The following is a 10,948-nucleotide window of genomic DNA, read 5'->3' as shown; positions in this document are numbered from 1 at the left end:
AAAACAGGACACAATGATTTACAGGAACAAATTCTAAAATATACATCACAAATTGTCTTGATAATCTGACATCCTTAATTTTCCAGAAATTCAAGCAAATTTATATAATACTTTTCAGGTTCGAATCCCAGGGCAGCAGCTAAAGGTTTCTCAAGGCTAATTAACATACCTATAGCACTTAATCTCTAATGGGTAAAGGTGAAAAGGATTTAAAAGGTCTGAAGAGAGTCACGCTACCTGGCTTAGGCTTTCAGGAGGAAGGAGGACGTCTGGGTTAATGGTTTACACCTGGGGACAGTCTGAGGAGGTTGTCACTATTATTCCTTGAACAATACTCTGGAATTTGCCAATCTACTTTGAGTGAATTCCCTGGGCAGATTGTCTCCAGAGCCTCTTTGCGGAATCCTAGCAAACTTTCTTTTGGAACTTTTACGGCCTTGGCTTTAGAAGAGGTTTTTGTTTTAATATTTGTCCATGGGTATCCAGGGCTCATTTATTAAGTTAATATCAAACATAACTGAATAATTTGATAAAGAACAGTTTGGACATGCTTGCCAGGTGGCCAGAGTTTGTTTCTCAGAGAGATTTGTTCCTAGGACCCTACGCACTGCCAACACAGTGGAGACATTAAGAGAGGCACATAAGAAACCATTTTCTCAGAAGCTACAATTACTGGAGTTAGAAACATAGAATGAATAATAAGACCAAAGAAAATTATACAGAGATAGCCCACCAATGAGTTCGTAAAAGCCTATGAACCCGGGACGTCCGAAGGTCACTTCCATTGGCCCTCAGGGTCCCTGGCTAGCAATCTTGAGTGGGGCCTTCGCGTTGGATTTTCGTCCATGACACAGGGCCTCAGCATCTCAGTGCTAGTGGTCCCCAACAGGAACCAGCTCACTTTTTGCTTCATCCATCTTTGTTCAGATTTCCTTAATGACTTAAAAAAAATAATCTCACACATTACAGTAGAGATAAAATGTCATATTACCAATCTCCCTTATTTCACTGTGGTCCTAAAAATCAAATAGTATGTCTTTGTACAGTAACTCAAATATGATACCTCAGAAACCATTAACACATATATGAATCACCTTTATATTTGATATTTCCTAGTTAATTGAAAACACGTAATGTATTTCAACATCAATAAGCTACAATAAGTAGCTTGTAGTTGTCAGATGTCCTATTTGTCCTATCTGTTGGCTAGTCCAAGGAAAATTGCCAAATATTCACCAGTGGCTGAAGGGACATTTAATTAAATGTTTAACTAAAATCTACACATTGAACAATAATTGGTTGCAGAAACAACTGTGCACAGGATGTTGTTGCTGTTGTTATGTGCCATGGAGTCGGTTAGGTTCATGCAAAATGACCCTAAAAGTAGCTGTTAGAAAAGGAGACTCAAAAGAGAGCTCATGTTCCTTTAACGTCTTAAAAAAAATCCTAATGGTATTAGATGATGTGATGCTATTGAGGAAAAAAAAAAAAAACATATAATTTCGTAAAATGAAAACTTGCTTCTTATCAAAATATCCAACTCTGGCTATTTCACTGTCTCATTTTACTATTTTATTATGAACAATATTTATTGTTCCATGAAAACAGTTATCATCAATATGTTCCAATTAGGCTGATTAGCTAGAGCTTCTGATTACTCAGGAAGATAAGAATTTCATTTGCTTGCTTATTCTAAAAGTTTTATGGAAAAATGATGACATATTATTGAGAATAAAAGAGTAATATATTTTTAGAGAAAACATTAGCTATGTACATTACATTAGCTCTATTTCCTAAGTAGGAAACTATTGTAAAGTAGAACAAATATGCCTCCTTTCTTAAGTTTAAAAATTGCTAGCATTCAAGCACATGCAGACATTAAAACAAACAAACCAAAAAACCTTATCTTTTTTAGTAACTCCCTGAGGCACTCTCAGTTTTCCAAAACTGAGGCACATCACTAAGCATCAAGATTTTAGGGGGAAAGAAGTCTTGGTTCTGAGATATAAGCTATCAAGTATCTAAACTATCACAGCACTTACACTTAGACCTAAGAAGTGCCCAGAGCTAAGCTCCAAATACTAGCAAAAATAGAGAAAAACATCCTCAAGAGGAAAAAAATGAGAAAGTAAAGCCCAATAGTCACAAATCATGAGTATGCAGTAATGGGAACTGTAGGTTATGTTGGAAAAGAAAAGAAATATGATTCTCCTCAATGAATCTGAGGAATTTCTAACAATTTCATAATGTTTCTTTCCAAATTTCAGAAAAACCGGCAGAACAAACACATTATGTCTGACTCTAAAGTCCATCACTTTTCTTCCTATTGTGTTTTTAAAATTGACTTACTGCTTGGTCTCTGTTCACCAGCTGCCAGAAGGACTAATTAAAACAATAAATTTTTAGTGAATGTATTTTTTCTGTATATAGTTATCTCTATTCATCATACCATTTTCTTTCAACAAACATTTATTTAACCAATTTTATTTTACTCACTTAACACGGTGGACCAAAATAACAACCAATTTTGGCAACATGTATCCACAGCTTTAGATTATTGAAAGAATACAAAATGATACAAAGCTTCTTTATTGAACCCCTAAAAGAATGGTACAAATTATATGCTGTAAATGATCTTCTAGCAGGACATGACATTTCATGTTGAAATAGCTCATCTCTCTCTCAATTCATTATGAAAATTGGTAGTAAAATATAGAAGGCGTTTAACTAGCATAAGTAGCCCAGGCCTAAAAGACTGAAACTACAGAACAATTGATGGAAATTCAGAATAGTTGATTACCTGGCATGGGGAAGAGGCCATGAGTGATTTTGTAAGGACAGGACTTCCAAGCTTAGCCACCCCAGGAGGTCGATGTGTCCCAAAATAAATAAAAGACCCTGAGAAAACAAACACAAAGTTACATGGATACAAGTTCTGCTGCTGTACATTTAGCAGTTTGTTTGTTTCTTTGTTGGCTTTAGCATCTTATCTGTGCACACATTCAAATGTCAATCAGATAAACAAAATTAAAATTTCACTTATCCTTAGGACTTCTAATCAGTTCTTGCTGGTTTAGTCAAGGCTAATGAAGTGGGACACACTGGAATTTGCAAAATGTGGGTGCCTGGAGCAGTAACCAAAACAGGGAAAAGTACAGCTTGAAATCCTGCTAGAAACTTGATCTCCCTCTTAGAAACCAAGGGTAGAATACAGGTTGCATAGCAAACAAGTCTCTTGACCAACAGAATGAGAATAACCATATGCTGCTCAAAATAGCAGCCAACTGCACCACTTTAAATGTGGGTCATTTGCCAGAATCCTGGTATCAAGCTCCTGAAAGGGTCCATTGCACCTCATCTGAGTTGCCTTCTGGGGCTTTGACTCAATTTTTCCCATTCTGGTTATCATTCTAGGCACCCACATTTTGAAAATTCTGTTTTGTTTCTTTGGCCATGACTTAACTGGTTTGAACTACAGCTAAGCTCTGGTTCCATTAAGCTCTGTAGATAAACAAAAAACTTTTTTTTTCCTAGGGATAACATTAAATATCTATAACAAAATGCAATTGATTAAAAATCAGATGACCATATAAATCACCAAAATAAATATTTTCATCGGTTCAACTCATGTCAAAAATACTTGAAATCCAAATTAAATTGTATGTCTATGCTTACAATTAGATACTCAACATGCCCTTAGAAAATTACCATGAGTTTTATTTTTAAGTTTCTTCACAAAATACTGAAAGATATGAGACTATAGAATGAGTTTGGTTTCTCCTGGGGCCTGCATGTTTGACATTGTTGTCTGGGCTACTGGGGATGAAAGCTTAATTAAAGATCTAATCTGAACATTAACAAAATAACTGCTTTTAGATTTTAACTGCAGTGGATGTGCTCATGGCAATTGTACAGGGGGATAACATCTTTTAGTAGCTCTAAGATCACACATTTGGAACTGCTGTTAGGGTAGCACATTGAATACTGAAAACTTACAAGGCTAAACCAAACAACATCTAGGTCTGATGCTGCCCTTTGATAATCACACAGTGATGGGCAAGTTAGAAAGTCAATTATTTTAACCCAAAATTTCACATTTAGAAAATCATTTTCCTAGATTCAAGTCAATGCAGATTGCACAGATATGAAATGATTTCAAAATTATAATGAATGAGTTTATATATATCATGGCGTATGAGGGGGCTTCAGATAGTTCATGGGAAAATGGAATTAAAAGATGTTAGAATGTTTCCATGAGCTTTTTAAAGCTCACTCCTATTTAACCAACCACCCACAGTTTGAAGTCAACAATGTTATCTCTGAGTGGGAAACAAAACAAAACAAAAAGGCTATATGGAGTGTATACAAAAGCTTTAACTATCAAAACCAACTGGGAAGGATAAACATAAGAATATTGTCATGTACCATCAAGTTGATTTGTACTCCCAGCAGAATAGAATTGCCCCATAGGATTTGCTAGTCTATGAATGGGAATCAACTCAGTGGCCCTCAATTTGGGTTTTTGGTTTTGGAGTCTTGACAGAAGCAGATTGTCAGGTTTACCACCTGAGAAGCTACTGGTTAGTTCAAATCACCAATGTTTTATTTAGCAGCTAAGCACTAAATTATTGTACCAGGGCTCCTTAAAGAGAAGAATAACCCAAGCCAAACCCACTGCCATTGAATAAAATCAAACGTTTAGTAACTCTTTGGATGAATTAGAACGACTCTATAGGATCTGGTAGTGGTGGCTGTGTGCCGTGGAGTCGGTTCCGACTCATAGCAACCCCATACAGAGTTTCCGCAGCTGTAAATCTTTACGGAAGTAAACCTTGACATCTTTCTCCCAAGAGGCAGCTACTGAGTTCAAACTGCTGACCTTTTGCTTAGCAATCCAATGTTCAACCCACTGTGCCACCAGGGATCGTCTGTACCCAGATACAAAACTAGAGTAATGAGGGTAGTATATATGAGGGTAAATAAAAACCACATCAGGATTCTAGATCCTACACACATGGGTTTATTCTAAATAAAACATGTATCACTATGTCTCTGTGATTAGTGGATGGCTATAGACAATTTCTCGCAGTGATACACTTGTCTTCATCTCATTAAGATCACTTGTTTGTCAGTTTGTCATACTGTGGTGGCTTGTGTATTGCTGTGATGCTGGAAGCTATGCCACTGGTATTTTTAATAACTGCAGAGTATCTCATGGTGGACAGGTTTCAGCTGACCTTCCAAACTAAGACAGACTAGGATGAAGGAGAGGCAGACAACTTCTGAATGTTTAACCACTAAAAACCTTATGGATAACAGTAGAACACTGACAGATAATACCAGAATATTGAATATTGAAACATTATGAATAGCACAAGAATATTGTCAGCTTTAATGACAGAAGATGAGCACATAACTTTGGAAGACCTCAAAATATGACTGAGGAATAGCTGCCTGCTATTTGATGATGCAAGTGGAGTAAAGCTCTCAGGACCTTCATTTGCTGAAAGGGCACAACTCAATATGAGGAGAAACAGCTACAAATATCCATTAATAATCAAAACATGGAATATATGAAATACGAATTCAGAAGTATTGGGAGTTGTCAAAAATGAAATGGAATGAATAAGATAGATAACATAGGCATTAGTGAGCCAAAATTGGTTATTTTGAATCAGACAATCATATGGTTTACTATGCTAGGAATAACAAATTGAAGAGGAATGGCATCACATTCACCATAAAAAACCAAAAAAAATGTCAAGACCTATCTTGAAGTATAATGCTATCTATGATAGGATAATATTCATATACCAATAAGGAAGACCTGGTGTGACATTATAGGATCAGCAATGGATTGATAACCACAAGGTTGGTGCTTCAAATACAACAGTCACTCCTTGGAAATGCTATACAGGGATGCTATGAGTCAAAATTAACTCATCAGCACTTAACAACAAGGAAGACGAGTTAATACCACTATAATTCAAATTTACCCACCAACCAATAAAACCAGTGATGGTGAAATTAAAGAATTCTACATGCTCAAAAACCCTATACAGGGTCACTATTGTCAAAACGGACTCAATGTTACTTAAAAACAACAAAAAACAAGTTCTTCAGTTTGCCATTCATCAAACACACAATCAAGATGCATTGACAATTACAGGTGATAGGAACGCAAAGGTCTGAAACAAAGAGTAAGAACCAGTAATTGGAAAATATGGTCTTGGTGATAGAAATAATATTGGAGAACACATTATATGATTTTGCAAGGCTAATGACTTCTTCATCGCAAATTTTTTTTTTTTTTTTTTTTTTTTAACAAAATAAAAGATGACTATGCACATGGACCTCACACAATGGAGTACGCATAAATCAAAATGACTGTATCTGTGGGAAGAGACAGCAGAAAAGCTCAATACCAACAGCCAAAACAAGGCCAGGAACTGACTGTGGAACTTGCTCATATACAGGTTCAAGTTAAAAGCTGAAGAAAATAAAAACAAGTCCTCAAGTCCTTGAACACATTCCATCTGAATTTAGGGATCATCTTGATTTGATGCATTAGATATTAATGCCTGGAAACCAAAAGAGTTTGGGGAAGACATCAAAAATATCATATAGGAAGAAAGCAAAAGGTGACTAAGAAGACAACAAACAAGAAAAAGACCAAAATAGATGTCAGAAGAGACTCTGAAACTTGCTCTCCAGCACAGAGATACTAAAGCATATGGAAGACATAAGGAGGAAAAAGAGATGAAGAGAACATTTCAAAGGGCAGTTTGAGAAGACAAAGTCAAGTATTATAAGTAAATGTACAAAGACCTGGGGTTTAGAAATCAAAGGGAAGAACATTCTCAACATTTTTCAAGCTGAAAGAACTGAAGAAAAGTTCAAGCTTTGACTTAAAATATTGAAGGATTCTATGAGCAAAACAGTGAATGAAGCAGGGAGCATCAAAAGAAGATGGTTGGAATACACAGTTACTGAACTAAAAAGAAATGGTCAGTATGCAAACATTTCAAGAGACAGCATATGATCAAGATCCAAAGGTACTGAATGAAGAATTCCAAGGTGCACTGAAGGCAATGGCAAACAATTCTTCTGGAATTGATGGAATACAAATTTAAATCCTTCAACAAACTGATGGAGAACTGGAGGCATTCACTTATCTATGCCAAGGAATTTGGACAACAGCTACCTGGCCAACTGTGCCCATTCCAACCTCCATATTTGTGCCCATCCCAACAGAACGTTGAAATCATAGGACAATATCATTAATCTCACATGCAAATAACATTTCCTAAAGATAATTCAATACTGCTGCAAGAGAACATTGACAGGGAATTGCAACTGCCAGAGATTCAAGTCGGATTCAGACAAGGAGGTGGAATTGGATATACCATTCCTGAAGTAGGATGGCTTATGGTTATAAGCAGAGAATAATACCACAAAGATGTTTTATCTGTGCTATATTGACTTTGGAAAGACTTTTGACTGTGTGGGTCATGACAAGTCATGGATGGCAATGCAAACAATGTATACTATAGAACACTTAATTGTGCTCATGAGGATATAGACTAAAAGTCAGTTATTCAAATATTCTGAGTGCTTCACAACCATAGGTGATCTTCTGGCACTGTATCTGACAATGCTGCTTTTACTGCCATTCATAGGGTTTTCATCTTCAGGCACTGTATCTGACAATGCTCCACTGCTATTTGTAAGGTTTTCAGAAGTAGTCTGCCTCTCCTTCTTCCTATTCTCTCTTAGACTAGGAGCGCTGCTGAAACCTGTCCATGATGAGTGACTGCTAGTATTTAAAATACTCATGACATAGTGTCCAGTGTCATAGCAACACACAAGCCACTAGAGTATAATAAGCTGACAAATGAGCCATGGTAGTAGTATTCTAAAGTCATATGATATAAATGTGTAAAGGCAATGGTATCTGCTGCCATAAAACTGTAAATAAAACAAAAGAGAAAAATACAATACAATCCTTCTGTTTTTCTTGGAATTTCATGAAACCTTACTGGAATGCTCTGTGTAGTTATGGTTGCTCTAAGGTAAGAGGATATATTAAAATTGTAAAGGTAATTGAAAAGAAGAAGAGAAGGAATTAAAACTATTCATTAAAAAATGTCTGAAGAGTGATTAAACTGCATTCACATATTTGTAGGTTTAAAAAAAGATAATGTTCAATCCCTGTTTTCTGTTACCAGAAATAAGATTAGACTATTCTTCTTTGTCTTTTGCAAAAATTGAATAGTTCTATAAAGAAAGGAGTAGTTCTGTTCTGGTGTGGTGCTGTAAGATAAACACTGGACTGCAAGGTCAGTTTGAACCACAAAGTCAGTGGTTCAAGCTCACCAGCTGCTCCTTGGGAACCTTATACAGGTTTGCTATGGTCAAAATGGACTTGATGGCACTTAACAACAACTATAACATAAAGAAAGGAAGCCTGGTATATATAATTTCTTTCCAAGTAGACTGTCATCAGAAAACTTCTTTACCACCCTTCATGACATCTATCTAACCTTTCAAAAAATGCAATGCTGCCTCACTTCAAGACTTATTATGAAGCTACAGTCATCAAGATACTTGCAGTATTGGCAAAAGAACAGACAAATAGATAAATGTAACAGAACAGTTGTTGTTGTTAGGTGTCACTGAATTGGTTCCCACAAATATAGTCAAGTGATCTTTGACAAAGAAGCAAAGGCAATTCACTGGAGAAAAGATAGTGTTTAATTTTAGTTTTTGTAAAACAGTGGTTGCTAGAACTACTGGACATCCACATACAAAAAAAAAAAAAAAATCTTGACGCTGAAAATTACTGTAAAATGGATCATATTCCTAAATGTAAAATGCAAAACTACAGAGCTTATACATGAAATATAAAAGAAAATTTAATTTTGTGTTGAATTTTTTGCTATGACATCAAAGATATAAATCAGGAAAGAAAAACATTGGTAGCTTGTTGTTAAGGGCGGTTGAGCTGGTTCTGACTCAGTGACCCAGTATAGGGTTTCTGAGGAGCAGCTCATGACTTTGAACCGCCAATCTTGTGGTTTAAATTGACTTTGCAGTTTAGTGCATTAACCCACAGAGCCACACCAGGACTCTTATTGGCAGCTTGAACCTCTTACATTTTCAACTTTGTGAAAGATACTGTTAAAAGAAAAAACACAGACTAGGAAAAATATTTTGCAAAACAAACATCTGATAAAGAACTTGTATCCAGAATATATCAAGAACTCTTAAAACTCAACAATAAGGAAACAAACAAATGAATTAAAAGATGGGCAAAAGATATGAACAGAACCCATCTACAAAAGAAGATAAGCAGATGGAAAATAACCATATGAATGGATGCTCCATTATATATGTAATTTCTCCTTGCCACCAAGTCAGTTCTGACTCATAGAGATCCCACACAGGGTTTCTGAGGCTGTAAATCTTCATGAGAGCAGAAAGTTTCATATTTCTCCCACTCAGGTCATTGCAAATTAAAACCATGAGATACCACTACACACCAATTACTGTTGTTGTTCCAACTCATAGCAACCCACTACAGGGTTTCTGAGGAGCAGTTGGTAGTTTTGAAGCACCAACGTTGAGGTAAGCCATCTAGCACATATCCTATAGTGCCATACCAGGAGTCCACACATCTATTATTGTAAGGTGCAACTGAGTCTGTACCAACTTAGAGCAACCTTATGCACAACAGAACGAAACACTGCCCAGTCCTACACCAACCTCACAATCATTGCTACACACATCTATTAGAATAACTAAAATCCAAAATACTGATAACATCAAATGCTTGTGAAGATGCTGAACACTAGGAAATCTCATTCACTGCTGGCACAAATGCAAACTAGTAAAGCTGTTCTGCAAGATAGTCTGGCACATTTTATAAAAGTAAATATAGTCTTACCATATAATCCAGCAACTGCACCTTTATGTATTTACCCAAATAAGCTGAAAACCTATCCACACAAACACTTGCAAATGAATGTTTATAGCAACAGTATTCAATATTTCCCGAAGTTGGAAGCAGCCAAGGTATCCTTCACTACGTGAATGGATAAACAGTGGTACCTCAATATAATAAACTATTATTCAATTACAAAAATGACATGAATTATCAATCCACACACATACACAAAGAAATGGAGGGAAACCTCCAATGCATACTGCTAAGTGAAAGAAGCCAGTCTTAAAAGACTATATAGTAGACCCAGAGGGCCTGGAGGAAGATAGAATCTCCAGTGAGTAGTGTTCAATCTGACTAGGTGGGGCTGATACAATGAAATGCAGACGGGTCTCTTGTGATACAATGGTGAATGATTGTTATCAGGACTGACTATGAGGGTTTGAAGTATAAAGGTGGACGTTTTATAGCAAGGAGGGAGTGAATGACTTTTCGGTCTGGGAGCGGAGGTCCCGAGGACCATCAAGGGAGAAGAGCAGAGAGCAGGACCCTACCCAGAGAAGCAGTGATGCCTGAAATAGAGCCAGAGATGATGACGTGGAGTGATGGAGCAGCTGGAGACTTGGATCCAGAGAGGGAGAGCGACTGTGTCCTGAATACCTGGGGTGTACGGGGGAAGGATTGCATGGAAGGATTGCATGTAACCATGGCAATGAGACGATATACAATAGAATGAATGTAAAACTAATGTTCTCCCATGTAAACCATCACATAATTCACAATAAATAATTTTTTAAAAATGCTATATAGTGTTTAATTCTAAATTATTACATGCTGGAAAAGAAAAAAACAAACAAAAAAACATGGCAGCAGTAAAAGAATGAGTGGTTGCCAAGGTTATGGGAGGGGAGTATTAATGAATAGGTGGCACACAGGGCATTTTTATGGCACTGAAACTATTCTGTATAATAATATTATGGTGAATACATGACATTATGCATTTGT

At 36.4% G+C, this 10,948-nt stretch overlaps 1 protein-coding gene across 1 annotated transcript in view; it reads right to left on the bottom strand.

Moving 5' to 3' along the window:
* The window catches only part of MALRD1 (MAM and LDL receptor class A domain containing 1), a 1,127,868-nt gene that overhangs the window by 972,682 nt on the left and 144,238 nt on the right, over positions 1-10,948 (bottom strand). The window contains exon 12 of the mRNA XM_006869907.1: positions 2,801-2,898. Within this exon, the coding sequence (XP_006869969.1) occupies positions 2,801-2,898 (98 nt within the window). The remainder of the gene's footprint in view (positions 1-2,800; positions 2,899-10,948) is intronic.

Source organism: Chrysochloris asiatica, unplaced genomic scaffold, assembly GCF_000296735.1.
Source record: "Chrysochloris asiatica unplaced genomic scaffold, ChrAsi1.0 scaffold00137, whole genome shotgun sequence".
Taxonomy (NCBI): domain Eukaryota; kingdom Metazoa; phylum Chordata; class Mammalia; order Afrosoricida; family Chrysochloridae; genus Chrysochloris; species Chrysochloris asiatica.
The sequence above is the reverse complement of the archived record's forward strand: the minus strand, read 5'-3'. Positions and strand labels throughout refer to the sequence as shown.